The sequence below is a fragment of the Nannobrachium achirus genome (assembly GCF_963921795.1).
Source record: "Nannobrachium achirus genome assembly, chromosome: 6".
In the NCBI taxonomy this organism is placed as follows: domain Eukaryota; kingdom Metazoa; phylum Chordata; class Actinopteri; order Myctophiformes; family Myctophidae; genus Nannobrachium; species Nannobrachium achirus.
Window position 1 is genome coordinate 34,273,586 of NC_137815.1, and position 22,707 is coordinate 34,296,292.

Here is a 22,707-nt window from a genome sequence, read left to right on the forward strand (position 1 = left end):
AGGGGATCATTAGTCATGTTATAACATTTAACAAGGCAGGATTGTAAAAAAACAAAAAGTAATTCTACAGAGCTCTGGGAGAAATTAGGGGTTAAGAGCAGGGACACACATCAGCACATTACTGGCCTGGAATCAAACCTGGGACAACCAGGGTCTCTGAGTGCCCAGGCGGGCTCACTAATCGCTCAGCTGTGGCTGCCGAATATACATAATAACATACATACGGATGAATCTGCATGGTAAAGGCAGAGATCCAGATCCGGTGTACAGAGCACACCCTTGACCTCGCATCACAGGTTTTTGGATTCTAAAAATTCCCAATCGTGCAAATTGTTCTACTTAATTTCTCTGTTCTGCAAGCTTAACTTTAGGGAAGCTTTCCCCTGCAAATCCCCTAATCCGCTGACACACTGAAACAACATCCTAACTCAACAATCCCCAGTGTTAACTTCAGCCTGAGAGTATAAAATCTGACCTCATTTCAACTCTCACCTAATCTCTCGAGATCAAGGTCTTTTTTTCCTTTTTTTTTTTTTTTTTTTGGCCGATGGGTTCCCAGATTGACTCTCACCAAATACCTATATTTGGGGTAACACAGAGAGTGTAAAAAAGATCCTTACAGGTTAATTTGGGCCTATTTTATGCTATCATAGTTCAAGTTAACGCATGAGTTTCCGGACAGTCGACCATTGTCGTGTGTTCTCCTGATACACACATCACAAGCCAGCCTGGTATGTTCTCATTTATTATTGAGTGAGACCTTTCACTGTCATAAAAAAAGAAGAAAAAAATCACACTCGTGTGAACTGAGCGGTGGTGTGTGTGTGTGTGTGTGTGTGTGTGTGTGTGTGTGTGTGTGTGTGTGTGTGTGTGTGTGTGTGTGTGTGTGTGTGTGTGTGTGTGTGCAACAGCGCCCCTCCCTTAACATGTGTGGTCAGAAAAGGTTACTGCAGGCTACGGACACGGAGACAGACAGACAGACAGACAGACCCACACACACGGCCACGTATAGGAGCGTTGTGACCACCGCTCAAAAACAACAACAACGCAGCCACTCAAATACAAGCGAACCATCCCATGGGATCTGTATACTAGAGTAAAAAGGCTCTATCAATTACGGTCTGCTTCACCTAAAATATTGCTTCCTCTAAATGTGACGATTGAGATGTTACCAAAATCCCTGCCATTGCAGTACAGGAGATTTTTTTTATTTTTATTTTTTGCAGAGAGAAGACGCCAGAGCACTGGGTTTGAATACAGAGGTCACGCACAGGGCAGAAAGCAAGTATAGTTCAAGCAAGGATAACATCTGGACACTTGACAGTGATACTTATCTAGTTGGATGCAGTAGTATGGTGCAGTGTTGACATTTTGACAGCAAACTTTGATTTACTTTTAATCATAGTTTTTTTAATACAATTCTGTTTAGTTTTAGTCATATAGTCACCAGAAATGTTTTACGCCATAAGATTTTAGTCAAATAAATCTGCACGACCGAAACATTGTGATTTGCCATTAAAACCTTTGCATTTGAATAAATCTACAATTTGACAGGCCATGATGGCATCAAAATGGTTGATCTTCACTACATGCTGAAAATAGCCGATCTACAAGCACACGTTTTGAGAAACACTAGCCAGGACCATCCACAAAAAATAAAATCCTCAAATGAATCAACATACATGGGGCTTTTTAATTTAAACTACCTTTTAGATTAGTATTTGCCAGTGATTCCCTGTAAAAGGCAACTTAAATATAGCTTAGTACAGCACATGCACTCACTTTAAATGTTGATGTATTCACATCAGTCAGATTTTCTCTGCGCAGAGCATGGTGATGCAATAACCCCCCTCCCCCTACCCCCCCATTCATTCACAGCCTCTTCATAATCCCATGTGCATTAACTCTAAAGCCACCACTTCTGCTTTTGTCATTCAATCCTATACTGTACAAGACATAATATTAATCAACAGCTGCAGCGTCCAGCTCTCAGACAAACTGACAAATGAGAACATACCGTACTGACTAATAATCCTGCTGGTAAAAACTAAACACAGAAATTCTGATGACCACAAGCAATGTTCCTAAAAGGCCTATATGATGCAATTCTACACATCAGGAAAGGCCAGTGGTGGAAAGTAACTAAGTACATTTACTTAAGTACTGTACTTGAGTACAATTTTTAGGTTTTATTTGTACTTCACTTGAGTATTTCCAATTTCCAACACGTTTACTTATACTCCACTACATCTCAAATCCAAATATTGTACTTTTACTCCACTTTGAAAACTTTAGTTACCATAGTTCATTGTAGATTTTGATTACATCACAAAACATACATTAACCACTTCAGCCTTACATACATTTCGGCCAAATAGCCGATCTACAATCTCACAATGTGTCACAATGCAACACATCGTGAGCTTGTAGATCTGCTATTTTCAAAAGATGTTTGCACACATGAAAACTTGTGAATGGGACATTCTGCATGCACAATGATTTTGCACAATGAGTCCTTTTAGTTTTGGTTCTTTAAGTACATTTTGATGGCAATACTTTTGTACTTTTACTAAACTAAATTTTTAATTCCAGACTTTTACTTGTAACAGAGTGTTTCTATGTTGCTTTTACTTAAGTAAAACATGAGAGTACTTTTGCCACCACTGGTAAAGGCCCTCTGTAAAGTCATGCAACAGCTTTTATGCGGTCTAACCAGCAGAAATGACAGAGGCACACAAAGTTGCAGACTAGCCGTTATCTCAGGAAAAGCAAAGCAAGGCTAATAGCTTGTGCTTGGATGACAACACAGCAGTTACTGAATGAAAATGTATCGGTATTTGAGCAGGTGATTTCAAAACCAATCACCAACACAACACAATTAAATTATCATCATGTGTCTGGGATCGAATCTTGTGCAAGGATATTTTGTTATTGTTTATGTTTTATATATACAGTATATTATTTATAACAAGGTAAAAAAAGGGAAGGCATTATAAGCGATGGCTTCAGCCTATACCTTTTGGGGCCAAGTATTGTTTTTGTGCTGTTTGTTGTGACTAATAACTCTGTTCATAGCTTCAGACCGAAATGAAACCATTCATTCATTCAATATGCAGTAGCTGTATATTCTTTTGCTGTTTATTCTAATCTCTTCAGAGGGATGTATCATCCAGTAGGCCTATAATAACGATACCACCTCCTATAGAGCAACAAAGACAGAATAATAAAGAATAACAGCATACTTTCATGTATGTAACCATCGTATGACATAATAATCCTGATGTCCCCTCACATCATAGAATTGTGGTTAATGAAATTGGTTTAGAGCTGAGATCACCTGAGCACAAGCACACTACAGGAAAGCAGAAAAGGGTCAATGAGTTTGATTATTCCATACTGTGCATTGGCTAGTCATAATAATATAGCATAATGGTATATTAATTTCTCACAAAGAGAACGCTCACCACTTTTTTCAACATATTCAATGTGTTCTAATAAAATGTACGAAAAAAGTATTCATCGGAAACTAGTCACTATAGAAATGCCCCAATACAAATCCAAACACTGTATTTACAGCAATATGTCTGTTGGGTATAATGCGTTTATACTACTTTAGTAATTCATCAAATTACTAACGTAGTGTAGGCCTATAATACATCTAATATCCTACCTACTTTTGCTCAAAGGCAATAAGACCAAATTGTGCTATCCAAACACCACTGAGCTATGAGAAAGCCACTTAAATAATCAATCATGTTCTAGTGTAGCCTATAATCCACTTTATTCATCAATCAGTTATTCTGATCCTATAATCCTATAATCAATAACTTTACTGTTAAATCCAACACCACAGCACCGATACGTCTGTATCTATACTATAACTATCTGAAAGAAAGCATAAACAAATTAATTTATATGCATGAGTAGGCCAACCAATATATATCAATGACATTAAGCAAAGTACCAATATACATGAAATGCTACAATCAAATGAGTATAGGCCTACTATAGCCTACTGTACAACTATAGTTTTACACATTTCAGTGTTAATACAACTATTGCAATTAAGCTTATCATAAATGTCACATATGTAGGCCTATAATAGCCTAATCATTTCAACAATCAACAATAATGTAATAAAAATAATAACTTAATATTTAGGCCTATGTATTTAGTTTACACATTTCGCACAGACAACATCCAATTTTTCTTTGTTGGAGTTGTGATCTAATGCTCAATGAAAAACAAAAAGTTAATCATTAACACAATACATGTCATACTCATACATAGGCCCCCCTAGACGATGACATGTCTGACAACACAAATCAGTGAGCTTTCCCTCGAATAACCCCCAGCTAACCCCTTTCTGTGTGCAGATGGCAGCGTGCGTGCCTGTCTTTTTAAACGCTGTCGCTCCATTATTAATGATGCGACGACTTTTAAACACACCAACTCAAGGTCAACTATGGTGAAACACGTGATTCTCTACTAGGCTAACATATTCAAGTCATCGTGTGAAAACTTACAAACCGACCTAAGTATATTATAGCTACACCAAAGCATCGTTTATACAAGGCTATAGGCAAACGGTTGTTTTGCGAGTTGATTGAATGCAGCTGGATGAACACAAATATAACGAACTATTATTCGTAAAGTTATGTAGGCCTAGAGCCTAAGTTTTACTGAAAAATAACATTTTGGAGACTGGACAAATGGACTACGTTTAGTTCAGGTGATAGGCTACCTATCCAAAATTATGAGAGATGCTCAGTGTGGAAAATCAAATCCAGCAAAACAAAGGCTTTTTTTGTTTCCTTTTGCTTACCGTAAATATTGTGGCACGATCAGGAATATCCAACAACAGGCCTACTTGTCAGCGATGCGCAGTGAAAAACGTCTAAACATGATCTGATGATGGGAGGTGTAGTAGCTCTAGTGTGGTACCCAGCATCAGTAGCAGCGGATGAGACTGAGGACACAGGCAGGATCACATGCTGCTGCTCGCACTCAGTGACGATTGACATGCAGAGCAGAGCGCGTGTGCCGTGACGCAAAAAGTAAGGCTATCAGTAGGCTACTCACTGTATGTGTCACTGTCTTAAATTATCTCTTTTTATTTGACATTCATCTCATAAGACATAGGCTATAGGCTAGAATGATTTCGCTATAGATCAGATTCATTGGAAATGTAAAGCGTAGCCTACACAGCGTTTGTCAAGGTTATCTTGGCTCCTATGGGATGTGAGTGTGTGTATGTGACGCACGCAGGTGTCGTAGAAAGGAGAAAGCCTGCTGGATCTGAGTGCGTTCTTCAATTGATAAAAATCGAAAAAAGTTGCCATTCAGCCCCAAGCTCGGACAGGTATAGGCATAATAGGCTAGTAATTTAAACGAAATAACGAGTCTAATGTAGCCTATATAGTGTGTTTGCCTGGCTATAGGCCTAGTTAAATAGGTTAAACTCTTTCAATATTCTAACTGGTTTCACTCATAATTCTGTATTTGAATGGCATAGTAGCCCTTCTACACCAATATAATTCTGTAGCCTAAATCGTCTCTCTGCTTAAATGCAGTTATCTCTGCTACTGAACTCACAAAGTGGGTGGTAATTTCCTATTGAGACATTGGACACGTGACATGGCTCCAGCAGACAGCATCAGCCAGAGGACCATAAATCAGACACCTTCCAGCAGACTATTCTTTCATGCCTCATAGATAGGAGAGGAAGATACTGCCTCCAGGCAATTTTTCATCCCGACCTTACAGATTTATTTTGTCCTCCATTCTTACATGGCCACTATTCTACTACTTAAACAGTTTTTCTTTCTTTTCTTGCTTCTCTTGTTGGGTTTCTCTGCACCTAATCATTGGATCAAATTGCACAACTTGGTCTCAATAATGAAAGGGTAAAACATCAAGTAAATATATGTGCTTTTTAATGAAATTGTTTAAGACAAGTACTCTTACAACGATCCCTACCCTGTAGGCACTGGGGGAAGTGGCCCACCGGTTGGCATTGGCCGTGAGGATATTGCAAGTGGGCCTTAATTGCCAAAACGATTTTTATTGATAATTTAACATTTGTTTAAAAAGACAAAGCACACAGACACAGCCCATCCATCTGGGTTGTCTGCGAACATTTTCAAGATTTTCAAATGGACCCTGATCGAGAAAAGGTTGTGAACCACTGTAGTAATGCTTTTAGTAAAAAGACCTCAAACATATGACTCATTCACTTTGAACAGGAATCAGATTCATGCTTTGGGGCTCAGCCTCCAACTAATGGCTATAGTTAGTTTTGCTGGAAATTGCTGAAATATTTTTGGTGAGCGACATGGTTATATGTGTATAAAATGGGCTTCAGTGCGTTTTCGATTTAATTTATTCCTATTGGTCTCACTCTGTGATGCACCCACTCAGTGCTGACTATACTGAGATCAGTTTACCTTATGGGATCATATGGCAGACAATGGCTCATTTCTCTACCCCGTGAAACAATGAAATAAATAGAACAGGCAATAAAGAAAAAAGAAATTCCTCTGGCATTGTACCTGTACCTGTCCAACCATTATCTGGTTCAGAACATGTGTAATTAGTCTAGTTATTATGTTATCTCAATTAAACAAATGTGTATTTGTGTGTGTGTGTGTGTGTGTGTGTGTGTGTGTGTGTGTGTGTGTGTGTGTGTGTGTGTGTGTGTGTGTGTGTGTGTGTGTGTGTGTGTGTGTGTGTGTGTGTGTGTGTGTCTCATTCCCTGGATCATTGAGACTGTTGACACAGCTGTGCTGCTGCCCTCCTGGTTAGCAAATGACCGATCAGTCCCATTTGGTTTGGAAGGGCTTGAATGAGCATGGGGACTTAACATAATGTCCTCTCATTCATATTTACTGCATGTGTTTTGCACTATTACAGTGGTGGGAAAAGTACTCAATTTTGTTTACTTAAGTAAAAGTATCAACACCCCAATGTTAAAGTCCATAATTCAACATTTACTTGAGTAAAAGTAGGAAGTATTGGTTTCAAAATGTAGGACCAAAAGTAGAAAGTACTCATTATGCAGAATGTTCCATTTCACGACTTTTCAAATCCAAAGCAGTGATTCTCAACCTTTTTCATTTCATAGACCGCAAATTGATATGCACGATTAGGCCGTGGACGACCTATTAGATTGAATCTCTTTACTAACCTAATCTCAGAAGGTTTTTATTGTTAGATATGATTTGGTTCAGAATTCCATAACTGATACTGTAGGTAGATTAAATGAAATAGTCATTGTTGCTTACACTTTCTCTAATTGTAGGCCTATTTACTTGTAAATGCAATAATGGTGAAGTTTCCTGTAACTCTCACTCATTTCGCTGGCAGGACCCCCCTGGAACCCCTCCCAAGGACCCGTGAGGGTCCACGGACCATATGTTGATAACCACCACTGATCTAAAGACTCGTCTGTCTGACGTCAGTACCCATTCTCCTGAGACAGCACGCACCACACTATACCCCCTCTGTGTCTGTGTCTGTGTCTGTGTCTGTGTCTGTGTCTGTCTCTGTATAAGCATGCACCATGCCCTCTCTGTCTGTCTGTCTGTGTGTCTGTGTGTGTGTGTGTGTGTGTGTGTGTGTGTGTGTGTGTGTGTGTGTGTGTGTGTGTGTGTGTGTGTGTGTGTGTGTGTGTGTGTGTCTCTGTCTCTCTTTGTCTGTCTCTGTCACTTTCTCTCTCTCCCTCTCCACAAACTGTTCACCTTCACTCGTCTCTTCCTGCAGATTTTCTTTTCTTCCCCCCTTCGTTTTCAGCCCCGATTCTCAGTTTAGCTCCTTTTCCTTCATGCTCCCCCCTCATCCTCCACTTCCACACACGTGCACTCACACATTCAGCACATCCGCACCATATACGCCCGGCGTCCAGTACTTTTCCTTCACTCCAGTCTCGTCCCTCCCTCCCTCCTGTTCCCCCTTGGGTTGTGATGTCTGGGTCACTCTCACAGCTCCTAAAGCATAAGTCTGAAGTCTGAACAGGTCCTTATGCACAATTTCTCACAGATAAATTACATCAAAATGACTTTTTCCAGTGAAAATATACAACATGCTCTCAGCATATATAGAGCACTCAATGCATTACAATGTATCATGTGATGTTAGATTACATACCTGACAAAACATTCTTGTTGATTGCAATCAATGTATTGATGTTTGTTTTGGCTCCTCTTGCCAAGATTATTAGGGCTTATTGATGTTTGATAACCCATCATACCAACAGAGGTAATGCACTGATTTTACTGTCACACATGTTTTACACAAACAAAGCATATTTTCATCTATTATTCATCTACCCCCAACCTTGGATTATAAAGCATTTGTCTGTGTACTTCATAATCAGGTTTATATGAGCATGGAGGAATCAAAGACATGGCTGGAATATGAACAAAGAAGTAATGAAGAAATTACATTTTGACACCAATGGTAAACTTAGATATCTTCTATATCTGCAGGTGTATCCGCATGCAGAATACCATCATAGTTTCATCCCTTGTACTTTCCCAGAATGCATCAGACAGTGTCCAAGGGTGCTGTGCAGGTGCTTAGACACAGGAGAAAGTGGGTCATGCTGCAGTACCGTGTCATACACCAAACTAACAAGATTCAGTGTACAGTATATAGGCCTACATTTTGATGTATTCTGTGTAGTTAATTGTGTTTAATGGAGTTACAGAAGGTAGACCAGATTTATTTTGGTGAGTTTGTAGTGCTAGTACATAATAAATACAATAAGGCATGGTAATGAATTCTACATAGTATGCTAGAGAAAAGATAGCTTGGCATGATCTCTAAACATATTCATATAATATGTTTACGTTTTGGTTTATTGGCAAGAGACTACACAGGCGTGACAGGCCTGGGCTGCCGGCATGGCGGTTCGGGCTGCGATGCAGGTTTGAATCTCGACGACCTTTGTTGCGTGTCACTCTCCATTTCTCTCCCCATTTCCTGTCAGTCTACTGTCCCATCAATAAAGGCATAAAAGAGAGACATACACACAGAAGACAATTCTTGGGCAGCTGTTTCACATAAAGTGCACACTTTATGTGACAGGTCAGGTGTGCTGTTTGTTTTATTGCCTCAGTCAAAAATAGAAACTCATTAAGACCAGCTTCTCACTAATCCCTTACAGATTCCACTCTGCTTTGATGGCTCATACAAAAAGAAAAGAACTGTGCCTGTCTGTCTCACAGATGTTTAAAGTTATTCATAGATGGAGCATGAGTTGCTGTTGTTGCAAATTGTAATATTGTCATGTTGAAACCCTAGTCTCTACAATGATGGTCAACAAGGAATAATACAGTCAGGATGTATTAGTTAAAAGACACTAAAAGGAGCACATTTATAGCAATTAGAATTAAATTAGATTAGAAATGAGAAATTATAGAAATACATTTTAATAGATGAATCTCAGCAAGAGTCAGCATACATGTCAGCAACATTCATAATACAGCAAGTATCATCAAACATAAGCAAATTATTTTTTACAGATCAGGTTTGCCACCATTCTGATGCTTTAATAAAATTCATATTTAAAGCTTGTTTTCGTCACATATGCAGTGTAATGTTGAACTGGTCGATGAGTGCTCCATTTGAGATGGGTAATTTCCAGGAGATAGAAGGGAATTTTCCCCACTCATAGTAAATTTGTATGCAGTCACTTAAGCCCACATTAACGCAGGATGTAAGGATGCCTAGCCTTGCCTGGCTAGCAGGAGCATGTGACTCACTGCCTATAGGTCGGCCAGATGGTCTGTCCGGTCAGGGCCCAGTCCAGTTTATTGCTGACAGAGTAATGAATATCCATTATCCACAAGGCAAATTTATTTAAAAAGTAAATAATAATATATATAAGTATATTTTTTTAAATCCTAGTTCATGATATGGCATAATTGACTTTGGGTCACTAAACAACTCACACAGAATTACTGGAAGCAAAAGATTGAACAAATGATACTTTAAGTAAGTTGCTGAAGTCCTTTTGTGTCAAAATTATAGCACATTTATATAATTATTGAATTCTACTGAACAAATGGTATAATTTTACCCAAAATAATGTAGTGCTTGACAATAGCAACTTTGATAGAAGGACAACCCATGGAACAACAGAAGAAAAGTTGTTGTTGTTGTTGTTGTTGTTGTTGTTGTTGTTGTTGTTTTTAAAGCAGTTCATGCTTTGGGCCCTTTCCTGCATACAGAAAGATGTATGACGCACTGGTCAATAGGACTTCTTCTGCCCCCTAGTGGTAAATGGCGCACACGTCATCGGCTTTGAACATTTTTCAACAAACATTCCAAACAAGGTACGACTAGTTAGTCGACTCGTTATGTAGGTGTGTACATTTTTATGTAGCCTACTCTGCATGATATACCCTTCTTATTATAACTCTATGGATATACCACGTGAAACTCAATTTGTGGTTTACTTTGTACGGCCGCCAAGATAATATAGCCTATATTTTAAAATGATTATTGATTAGACGTCATTAAAATGCGACTGTATCCCATCTCAACAGTTGTCTGTTGTATTATTTCAATTAAAAAGTATAGTTTAATATTCCGTCAAAAGTTATGCCACATCATGGCTTTGGCAGAGGGACAAAAAACTTTGTGTCTGAACTACACTTTTAATCTACAACAACATCAACTGTACTTTAGCCCCAAACGCCGCACCCTTTTTTGTCAGTAGCCGAAGTAGCATGAGTGGCACCGGTGAGAACCAATGGGCTTTCCCCCAAGGGTGGAGTAGGCGGGGTCTTCTATTACACACACTACTGACTGACTGGACTAGTGACTTCTCCAACATGGCGGATGTGTCGCTCGGTTAAACAAGGCGTGATTCCTAAACCCACCAGGATTGAGTTAAGGCCCGCCTCGCGGAAACGCGAGGACTTCCAGGAGTGGCTGAAATCCCTGCCTGACACATGGAGGGTGGATAAAGTCAGAGGCATGAAGACTTGTACTTGAGAAAAGCCTGCATTTGCACAATACACAAATTAATCTCTCACTACAGTGCTCAAAATAAACTGTGCTAAAAAAAACTTGAAACTGACTTAACTGTACTGTGCTTAATAAAGGGAAAACTTTGTAACTTTGCTAAAGAGAAAAACGTAGCCTACTGAGAAAGCTATTAATTTGTCACTACTGTGCTCAAAATAAAAACTCTTACTGATTATCAGTTAAATTGTTATGGTTTGGATATGGCTTTGGGCCTATTATGCTGCATGTATTATTGTAATGGATCAGTAGGTAGTAGGTACTTTGCACTTGAGCGAGCAGCACTAACGTTCATGGGCACTTTCATACTTAAGATTATCGAGAGGAGGCGGGTCTTAACTCAAGCCTGGTGGGTTTAGGAATCACGCTTAAACAAGACACCGCCGTAGTATCGATTCGAAAAGTACGAACCAGTTAAAGAGAAACGAAACGAGTTGCATTTGATTTGCATCGTAACCGTGTTTTTCCAAGTCGCCGTTGGTTTTAACCATGAAGGGCAAGGAGCGATCACCGGTGAAGAAGCGCTCGCGGGTACTGGACGATATCCGAGAACGAGGAAGCAGCCACCCAACAAGTAAGAAGGTGGGCGCCCTGTCGGCGACGACGGCAGGCAGCAGCAGCAACAACGGCAATAGTAGTTCTGCCAAGAGCAGCGGAGCCTCTTCCAGGAGGTCTCTGCCTGGCGACAAACGAGACACAAGGGACCCGGAGGGACCCAGCAACACGTCGTCGAGTCGAACCGGCGGGTCTCACTACGACTCGTACGGGGGCAACGGGTCCAGCAGCAAAGTGCACAGCGGAGTTGACATGGACACCTCCAGGGCCAGCAGCAACGCACGCGGCGGCGGTGATCCGCACCCACGGCCCCCGCCGCCCAACACGTCTGAAAGTGAGTACAAGACCCTCAAGATAAGCGAACTGGGCTCCCAGCTGAACGACGAGGAGATAGAGGACGGGCTGTTCCACGAGTTTAAGAAATTCGGCGACGTGAGCGTCAAGATGAGCCGGTTCAACGACGAGCGGGTGGCGTTCGTGAATTTCAGGAGGCCCGACGACGCGAGGGCGGCCAAGCACGCCCGGGGGAAGTTGGTCCTGTACGATCGGCCGCTGAGGATCGAGGCCATCTACATGAATAAGCGGCGGAGCCGCTCCCCGCCTTCCAAAGACTCGTTCGCCGCGGGACACAGACACTTGCCGACCCAAAGACCCCTCTCCCCTACCGGTTTGGGCTACAGAGACTACAGGCTACAGCAACTTGCGCTGGGTCGCCTGCCCCCACCTCCCCCGCCACCCCACCTGAGGGACCTGGAGAGAGACAGGGAGTTTTCGCTCTATGACGCCAGAACTCGACCTCCTTTCATCCCCGAACGTACCGTTTTCCGTGAGGAGGACCTGCTTTACCCCGAGGACGACGGCAGGGCAAACAGGACGTTGTTCCTCGGTAACCTGGATATCAACGTGACTGACAGTGACCTGCGGAGGGCGTTCGAGAGGTTTGGAGTCATCACAGAGGTGGATATCAAACGTGCCGTGGGCGGCAGCAACTGCACCTATGGATTTCTAAAGTTTGAAAATCTTGACATGGCTCACCGGGCAAAAGTGTCAATGTCTGGCAAACTAGTGGGCCGCAATCCAATAAAAATCGGATATGGCAAGCCCACACCCACGACGAGACTGTGGGTGGGTGGACTGGGGCCCTGGGTTCCCCTTGCCGCGCTGGCCAGAGAGTTTGATCGGTTTGGCACGATCAGATCCGTGGACTACAGGAAAGGAGACGCCTGGGCTTACATACAGTATGAGAGCCTGGACGCAGCCCAGGCAGCCTGTACCAACATGCGGGGCTTCCCCCTCGGGGGCCCAGACAGAAGGCTCAGGGTAGACTTTGCAGAAGTGGAGCACCGTTACCAGCAGCAACAGCAGCCTTACATGCAACTTCTCCCTCCAGCACGCTTTGACCTCTCTGAGCCCTTCACTCGCCGCCTCACTCCAGACCCTATACGGCTGAGAGAGAGGTCCCCTCCAGGCCCCCTTCGCTACAGAGAAAGGGACCCTTATTCTTCTGCAGACTGGCCTGGTCTGGGTGTCCACGACAGGGTGCGGGGTGCAGGGTTTCCGCCCCTGGACCATCTGGATAGGCGTGAACCCTGGTCAGCTGTGGAACGGGAACGGGAGTTACAGAGCCGAGATCAGGGTCGCAAAAGAAGGCCGTTGGAAGATGGCCGGCGCTTGGACCGCTCTCCTGACGGCAACGAGTACGCACGGCGCCGCCCCGGTAACTCACTGGAGCGCAGCCCAGGGGGGAGCAGTCGAGACGGGGGGCGCTACAGTGACCCCGAACGCCAGCTGCGCTCTGGCAGGACTTCCCCTGGCAGAGGGCACCAGAACAGCCTTGCCAACGGGCCTGGGGAAAAGAGGCGGAGGACACTCAGCCCGGTGGAGCCGGGTTCTGCCTCGGAGAGGGACCATAAACGCAAAGCCGGTGACTTTGTAAAGAGCCCTCTGAGGAAGGACGAACGTTCAGAACACCCTTCCTCCTCTTCTTCCTCCAAGTCCAAGCAGGATGCCGGGGCGCAGAGACCGGGCCAGGCCTGGCAGGGCGTTCTCCTGCTGAAGAACAGCAGCTTCCCCACGTCGATGCACCTGCTGGAGGGGGACATGGCCGTGGCCGCCAGTCTGCTGGCAGACAGCTCCGTGGGCGGCAGCAGCAGCAAGGTGGCCCAGCTGAAGATCACGCAACGCCTGCGCATGGACCGCCCCAAGCTGGACGAGGTGAGTCGTCGTCTCAAAGCCGCCGGGCCCGGTGGCTACTCCATCCTCATCGCCGTGCCTGGGAAAGCCGAGGACGGGACCCAGGACGTGGGCAGCTCGACGGAGAGGCCGCTGAAAAACCTGGTCTCCTATCTGAAGCAGAAGGAGGCCGCCGGCGTCATCAGTCTCCCTGTGGGAGGCACCCGCGACAAGGAGCATGCAGGAGTCCTTCACGCTTTTCCCCCGTGTGAATTCTCCCTGCAGTTCTTGAATGCCTCCTCTAAAGCCTTTGCCAAATCAGAGGAGGACTATTTAGTGATGGTCATAATCAGAGGAGCATCGTAAAGTGAAGACAAATGTGCTAGTACTGAGATGTCTGTATTCACACTCTTGCACACGGTTTGATTAATAAGCCCAGTTCATATGGTGTTGTGTGCTATGTCCGGTGCGCGATGCAGCATAAATTAGGCATTAGTTGAATAAACAGGGAGGTGGAGTTGAGGAGGTGTGACTAAGCTTTCAGGGTCAGTCAAATAGAGCATATTAAATATGAAAGAAAAATGGTCTGATTTTAAGTTTGCTAATCTGCATGAGCAGCCTGCATTTTTTTCATTTTTTTATTTTTCAGGGTATATTTGTACAGGAAGGGAAAGTCACATGGATACATTTTATTGAGTTCATAATTTGGTTGCTTAATTAATGCAGGAAACATGCACCTCTGATATTTGATTATGAAATCACAACATGAACTGAAGGGTACTGCACTTAAAGAAATCAAATGTAGTCGACATTTTCATAAATCACTTATCATATACTTGTTGCCTTATAGCAGTAATTCATTTACATACGTTGCTATTGTTTCAAATCACAGATAGGTTTATAAAGATATATTGACATCCAAAACAGAATAGCTTGCCTTTTTTTTTTTTTTTTTTTACTCTTTCTTTACCTATTTTTGGTTGGTCATTCTCAACAGGTTATCAAATACTAGGACGGTGTTTTAGCCATAACAGCAGGAACATTTAGTCAGTCTCATGTAAATATTAATTTCCATTGATGTAACTACTCAGTTCTAAAGCTTTACCAATTTACTCATAAATAAGATAAAAGTTTATGTGGACGTTTTTGCATTTTTTTGCCGACAGAGTTTATTTTGAGTACCTGCCTGTTCATTTAGAAAATCAATGTTTTGTTCATGTCAGCCATACTACTTGAATCTAGAGGAAATGGCGGAAGTAAAACTCTTTTTAAATTCTTTGGACATATCGCATTGTATTATAGGTAATGGTGTCTTGCCTTCACTGATGCATGATGCCAAATTTCATCCCCTGAATTATTTATTATTTTAAATTAGTAATTGGTACAGGCTATTGACATGAAAAGCATACTACAGTACTATAGCCCAGAACTTATCAGCTTTCTGAGCCACACACAAAAAGGGTGGATTGTATATCTTTCATTGGTGGCACCAACAGCATACATTACAGTGTATAATAGGCATATAATATTACTACTACCAGTTTATGATATATATATTTTTTGGCTTCCCTAACTTTTGAAAACATTAAATTGTTGTAGTCTGTGTGAAAAGGTTGGATTTTTGTGGAACTTTTTTTTTTATGTTGGTTATGTTGGTAACGCCCAGAGAGCAAAGTGTGTGCTTTGCTTACTTTTTCCCCCTTAGCGATTTTGTTTTGTTTTTCCAGAACCCCTGTTTTGCTAGATTGACGAGACATTTCCCACAATTGACACCGTGTTGTTATTGTATCAGTCAGCGATGCCTCACTGAGCAATTCCATCTTGTTTAAATTGTTTAATTTCTATGAAGGCTTAAATGGTCTCAGTTATCTTTTTTTTCTTTTTTTCTCGGTGAAATGTAAAATTCTGCCCGTAGGTGAAGCCATACTTAAGCCCACTCCACACCAATGTCTCGCCATGCAACTCCTTGCAACCAAACGATTGCATACAACTACTTGCAACTACTCGCAAACATTTTCTCCAATGCAAGGAGTTGCGACTTGTGACTCAATGGCTGTTGCAAGGAGTTGCGACTTGTGACTATTTGCATTGTTGTGGTTTGGGCTTATTAGGCATTTTTTTGTGAAAGAGTAAAAAAGAATTAAGCAATACAGGAAAGGACCAAGTTGTATTTGATCATCAAAGTGTAGGTGGTATTATCTGAAAACTAGGATGCCTTCTTTCACTATGTTCATAATATACCAACGGAAATACATTTAGTAGCCAAAATGCTGATTAGGTAACTGAATACAAAATACTTAACCCATTAAGACCTGAGGCCTGATTCTAAATCAGTAGTTCTCAAACTTTTGTACAGAAAGAAGATTTTTTGTACAGAAATGGATGTACAAGCCGCCAGTGCGGCACGAAGTGAGTCACAGTGAGCTTGTATTATCTGCTATTTTTGAATAGCCAACACAAAAAAAATCAAACCCGGTTTCCCTGGTTTTAATGGGTTAAAATGTAACGATGATGTTGGTGCCATTGCCCTTTGTATTGCCATCTCTTTATTTCCCCTGATGTTTTTCAAACTGAAAATTCATGGTTGACTAGCTAAGCACCAAATAACATTAATGTGGTAACACACTTGATGTGGTGCTTTTACAATCCGTACATGGCAAAACAAAAATATATAACAGCATTATACACTTAAAATGCCCCCATAGCTGGATCAGTTATTTATGTTAACGTAGTCATGAGAAACATTTACCATTCCAAAAAGTTGACATACGGTAGCTGAAGTGCTTTAGTAAGTAAGTATAACAATATATCTGATGTACAGTATGTGTATGCTGTGGACCTTTCCCCAAAACTGAACAATGAATCCAGTAGTCAAAAGAAATATCTTCAGAGGACTGAGAAAATGCATCCCCCAGAATACATCAGTATGTGGGGCCTTTTCTGAAATGGCCTTCCCTTGAACTCTTATTGATTTGTTTTAATGCTCTGTTGATTTCAGTAAGTTTTTGTTTTAAATGGAGATTTTGATTTGTTTCTGTACCTTGTATACTCGGGATATCTGGAGAGAAAAAATGGAGACCATCAGTGCTCATGTGCCTAACAAGTAGGCCTACTTGTCAGAAAAAACACAAAGTGCAACTTGTCTCAGTTTTAATAAATTTTCTCTTTCGTGGGAAACAAAATATTGGCCTTGGAAGACAACTTTTGTGACCTTTTTCCATTCTTGGAATTCTCTCTTTCATGCAAAGGCTTTATCAATTTGAAAATGGATCCCTAACTCTGCCAGAAAGGAGAGGAAAGTAAAGAGATCAAGCCAAACCAGCTTTCCAATTCTGTATTTTGACATTGGTGGTCCAGCATCACCAGTTGTTGAATGCCCCTTTTCGAAGAGTTTCTGATATACCCTTTGATATTGAAATTTGGGCTTCTTATAAGCTCTGTATTTAATTGTTTTTGCCAAGGCAAGCCTACAGTCACTGTGCCCCCCGACAGATGGGGCTTTATGCTGCGGTCACCTCCAGCCCAAAATGCTTGTTGGGAGTTATTGGAGTGTGGCTGACGGTGACCACCACCACCACCACAGCTCTCCAGGTCAACGTTATCAGCCTGGGTTGCCTCGGTGCAGCTGATCGGCCTTGGTGTTCCGACTTCACCAGGCTTTCGTTGCTGTAGTCGACTGCATCTGACAGCTTCTCGCAGGGATGAAAGCTCATCTGATTCCTGGCCGTCTCTCTCACCTGGCTCCAGTAGCTGGCTGGTGCAGAAAGTATCAACATCCCAACAACCTGCTTCGCCTTTTAAAAAGGAGTAGTGATGATGAGAATGATTCACTTTTGTGTAGTTGCCCGTTGTTTTGTCTTCCTCGCTTTTGGGAGTCATGCCGAAGACTTGTTTCATACGCTCAGGTTGACACAGTGTGCCACAGAACCTTTTTTTCTTTATACCATTTCCGTTAAGTGGAAAGGAAATGCAAACGGAAGAGAATTCTTCGCCTATATCCTGTGCAGGGATCCTCAATATTTTTGTTATAACTTGACGTGCTCTTTAGAGTTTCCTCGAAAGCTAAGAAATCAAAAGCAAGTGTATCCCACTCTGATGAGTCCAAATCCACAGGATGCATCCCCCTTCTATCCTGCAGCGCCCCTTTCCTCCTGATCACCACTGCTCCAAGCCTGATGTCGACCAAGTGTTGCTTCCTGCCACTGGTGGCCTGACCTGGACACCGACACAAGGTTTCCTGCAAATATGTATGAAACAGGTTTGAGTCCTCTAACCACATTAACATCTATTCCTCCTCAGGTAAAGTGTTCTGGCCAGAATATGATTTTTTCCCTCATTCATATAAAACACATCACATGGGTATTCGGTTCTAAACTGCTAGATTATGAAGTCAAAAAGTGCTTTTGCACACCTACATTTATGGACAGGTGGGTTGGTGCTGGCAGTCAACATGAGACGGGCAAAAACTGCACACTTGGGCCTTCACTTATAGCAAAACATTTTTGTTTTATTAGAGATAGTTTTGTTCGCTCATCAGGAATATGATATATCTCAGTGCTTCTCAAACCTTTTCATGTCAAGGTCGGACCCCCAAATTGACCCATTTGAAAAGATATACCAGGGTTCCCTCCCTTCTGCTATAGCAGTGATTCCCAAACATTTTAATTTCAAGGACACCCAGTTTGACAAGCGTTAGGCTACGGACCCCCATTTAATGGCATTTCTATCCCTGGGACCCCAATTCATATAGAAAAATCTATGTTTAACTCAAAGTGTACAAATGGACCTGTTAGGGTCCAATTTGTTCCATTTGTACACTCTTATACCCATAACTGCCATAAGGGTCCATTTGGTTCCTAATTATATCATTTAGCTGGGGACCCTCAAGGACCCCTGGGGGTCCCCGGTCCCCACTTTTAGAACCACTGATATACCTGATGAAGATTAGAGCAACAGAAACTTCCTTTTTGGCTGCAAGTACAGACTGCAAGAGTGACTGTCCATTGTAATCATCCAGATCACTGCTTCTTAGAAGGCGAGATGACTGATAAAATGACCATTCAGACTTTTATTCAAATCTTTCTTTGTAGTATATAATTATATAAAGCTAAATTGACCAATACGTGTGATGTCAGTAACAGAAGTGAGTTAAGATATAAGATAAGTCCTGTATATTGTTTCACAGTCCTTCATACCCAGTCAACGTTTACATTCGTTGTAAACTTTTACAATGCCATCATCCATAACATCCGGCTGCGTTGAGTTTATGATGTGGATATCCAAATCCCCAATAGTAAAGTTAAATTCCATACAGTCTTGGCTAATTGATGAGACAACAGGAGAAAAAAGACCAAGTCAGTGGTGTAAGCATTTACTCAAGTACTGTACCTAAGTACAATTTGTGAAGATTTTGATTATTATTGCAAAACCTACATTAACCACTTCAGCCCTATATACATTTCTCCATTTGAAAATGGGCGATCTACAAGCTCACAATGCGACGCATCGTTAGCTTATAGATCTGCTATTTTAAAAAGATTTTTAAACATTTGAAAACATCTGAAATGGGACATTCTTCATAATGTATTTCTACACTGCAGTACTGATACTTTTACTTAATTAAAATGTGAGTAGCCTACTTTTGGTGCTGAGAATGAGCCACATCTTGCAGACAAAACACATTTGTATAAATCAGCATCCAGACATAAATGAACATGTTTAATGCTTTATATGTGGATTGCTTATTATGCTGTAACCCTTAGCAGGGGTTGACTCTAAGCCAGGTTTCAGAGGCACTTACTTGCCCGAAAAGTAAATCCTCCATTATAAAATGATAGTTAAAATTGGCATTTTTAGGCATTTTTAAGTTATTGACTGCAGAGTAGCGACAGTCACTTTGAAAAAACCCCTTTGAAAAAAACCCTGTCGAAAGTTTGATGTAGAATGGTTTAAACCAAATTCAGTGTGTGATCTACTGTGAAAAGGGGACCGTACCTATGCTCCCCAGGTTCTATGTTCCCCACTTTCTTACCACCAAACCTACCCCTAACCCTAACCCTAACCTCACTAAAACTAATGCTGTGAGCCTGGGGAACATAGAGAGGACCCTGTGAAAAGATGTTGTAAAAATTTACATTTTTTACAGAGGCTGTGAATGAACAACACCTCGGGATGGAAGACAAGGACAGTGCAGTCTCTATTCGTCCTCTCAGTTTAAAAGAAAAAGCCAACAAAAGTGTGAGGAAAGGGTCTTGAAGGACCTCTGTAGACATGTAGTGAACTTTGAAAGTTAGGAGTTGTAACTGAATAGTTCCAGAGGCTGCATCAGATGAAAGGAAACTGGGCCTTGGTGAGTACACCTTTTTTTTTTTTTTTTTTTCACTAATACATTTGTATTATATTTAAAAAATTGTATCAGATTTATATTTGAATAAAGTCTTCTATTTTCTGGGGGATCACTATTGACGTTTGTCTCATTATTGCATAATTATGTGTATATTTGGAAATGACAACAGGACAGTACTTTTGAGTTTGAACTGATCTTCTGATCTTTACACCATTACTCCTGCAGAGGGCAGAGTCGTGTAGCAGAACTACTGGCATGTCATGCATGCATAGAAAGGCAGATGTGATATATTTCCATGCTATCTAAGGTGATTCATCCATATAAAAGAGAAAGGTGAAGTAGTCATTTAATGGTGTCTTAACATCATTTTTCCAAAGTATGGGGATAACCTTATATTGCTGGTACATGGTTAACGTTAAGGAAGTCCTCATGAGAGATTAATACTATAAAATCTGTGGTCTTTATGACAAGGCCATTAAAAATACTTCCAAGTCAGACATCCCACCCATGCACGCGTGACCTTGAATGGCATTATAAAACAAATGCCAGACGCCTGAGGATTAATGGATAAATCTCTGTTCCGAGATTCATTCTTATATCGTAAGCCTACCATAACTCCAAATACAATTCAATATTGCAACCACTATAAACATGAAAAATGTGCAAGTTCAAAATATATATTAAATTGGGTCAGTGATATTTTTGCACTTGTATTTGCTGATAGTGATCATTGCTATAGATTAGATAGACTACTTATTATAGTGTCTCTCCAGCTCTTCAATAAACAAAAAACAACATTTTTATAGTGTTCCAGTTCCAATTTAGTCTGCTCATTTCTTTGTGCCATCACTTCCAATATCACTTGTTTAATCGTCAAGAAAAGAATGATCCTTTTCACTTGAACTCAGTTGTAACTCGAGCTCAGTTAGGCTGTTCTTGAGAGACTATCTCTGTCCTGATTGGATAAGACTGGTATCCTGACCTGACAATGCATTTTCTGTTTAATAAAGAGCTGGAGAGACACGGAGACTCCTGTTACTGAACCAACACTCTAGAGTGTTTGTTCAATAACAGGAGTCTATATAGCAATGATTACTATCAGAATATAGAGTTATTTAACACTTATTTTAAGAAAGAAAATCACTTACCCTGCCTTTAAAACTCATCTTTAGCTCTCATATATAGCACCGTAAGGCTAGCACCTTATTGTCACCAGCTGAGTTGTTTTGAGAGTGACTGAGTTATGTTGAATGCAAGGAAATAAACCTTTTTTTTTTAAAGCCACCCAATAAAATCCTCAAAGTGAACCATTGTTAACGCCAACATGTGTGCACAATAATGTAAACAACTGGGCCCTTACTTACAGTTCATATTTGTCAGTACCATATACAGTCGTTAATAGTAGTTGCATAGTAGTTACATGAGTTTTGCACAAAAGTATAGTGAAAATAGCAGATCTACAAGCTCACTGGCTTGTGGTCTCCACCACACCAGAAACACAATGATACAGAATAATACACAGAATAATACAAAGTACAAACAACACAAAATAACCCAGTTAACCTAAATACAAACATACATTAAGATGGTTGGCCGTTGTATAGATATTTTGGTAAAATATTTGGGCATGGACATAAAGAATTAATGGACAATACTAGAAAGAAACACATAAAGAGTTAGCCCTAAATGACCACAACAGGTCTGTAACTCCTGAGAGTATTCAAATGGACCCGGAATTTGTACATTCTCAGAGTTAAGGGGGTCAAACAAAGCATTTGAGAACCAGTACTAGTTGGACTCCTAATATGCCACAGTATCATAGTAAATCAGTCTCGTACATATTCTGAAGAAAACCTGGAGACTTGACATTCAGTACTGTAATTGTCTATAATGGTGTGTTAAATCTAGTCTTTGCCACAGACACATATTGCTGACCACTGAACACGTCGCAAGCTTGTAGGTTGGCTGTTTTCACTATTTTATTTTATTTCTTTTAATAATAATAAATGAGCAGGTTTCCTTCTCGACAGCAACGATAAGCTGCTTGGTTCCAGTTTGTATTTGAGGAGAGTCAACAGAACGTCACGCTGATACAGCACCATGCTGAAGGTCATCATGCTGCAGCTCCACCAACTACTTGTATTTGGTAACAGGGTGGCAGTGGCTCAGCGGTAGAGTGGCTGCTTGGCAACCGGAAGGTTCCCAGTTCGATTTCCGGGCTCCCCCAGAGTTGATGTTCAAGTGTCCTTGAGCAAGACACTGAACCCCTAACTGCTGCCGATGAGCAGGTTGGTGCCTTGCATGGTTTTCTCTGCCATCGGTGTGTGAATAAGTGAATGTAAAGCACCTTAGATGAAGGCTCTATATAAAAGCACCATTTACCATTTACCTGTGAAACGAGCTGCTGTATTTAGATCAGTGCTTATCAACCTGTGGGCCCCGGACAAAGACTTTAATGATAATATAACATTAACATAAAAATGCGAACACTTTCGAGATTTTCAAGCGAGCCCTGGTCCAGAAAAGGTTGAGAACCACACTATGATCAAAGTAAATCTTGTATACCCTTCATTTTCTTTATCTGTTTTCACACGTTAAGTTAC

The 22,707-nt window shown here is 41.3% G+C and overlaps 1 protein-coding gene across 1 annotated transcript; it reads left to right on the forward strand.

Moving 5' to 3' along the window:
• The first annotated feature begins 11,411 nt into the window (after window positions 1-11,411).
• Window positions 11,412-17,058, forward strand: LOC308287683 (RNA-binding protein 15-like). The gene has a single exon (XM_080728923.1). It carries the CDS (start codon window positions 11,521-11,523, stop codon window positions 14,122-14,124), a length of 2,604 nt encoding a protein of 867 aa, XP_080585049.1. The 5' UTR covers window positions 11,412-11,520; the 3' UTR covers window positions 14,125-17,058.
• The last annotated feature ends 5,649 nt before the right edge of the window (window positions 17,059-22,707 follow it).

What these genes read in the sequence shown, in the direction of transcription:
- LOC308287683 (XM_080728923.1), top strand. Translation starts at nt 11,521, where the DNA reads ATGAAGGGCAAGGAGCGATCACCGGTGAAGAAGCGCTCGCGGGTACTG.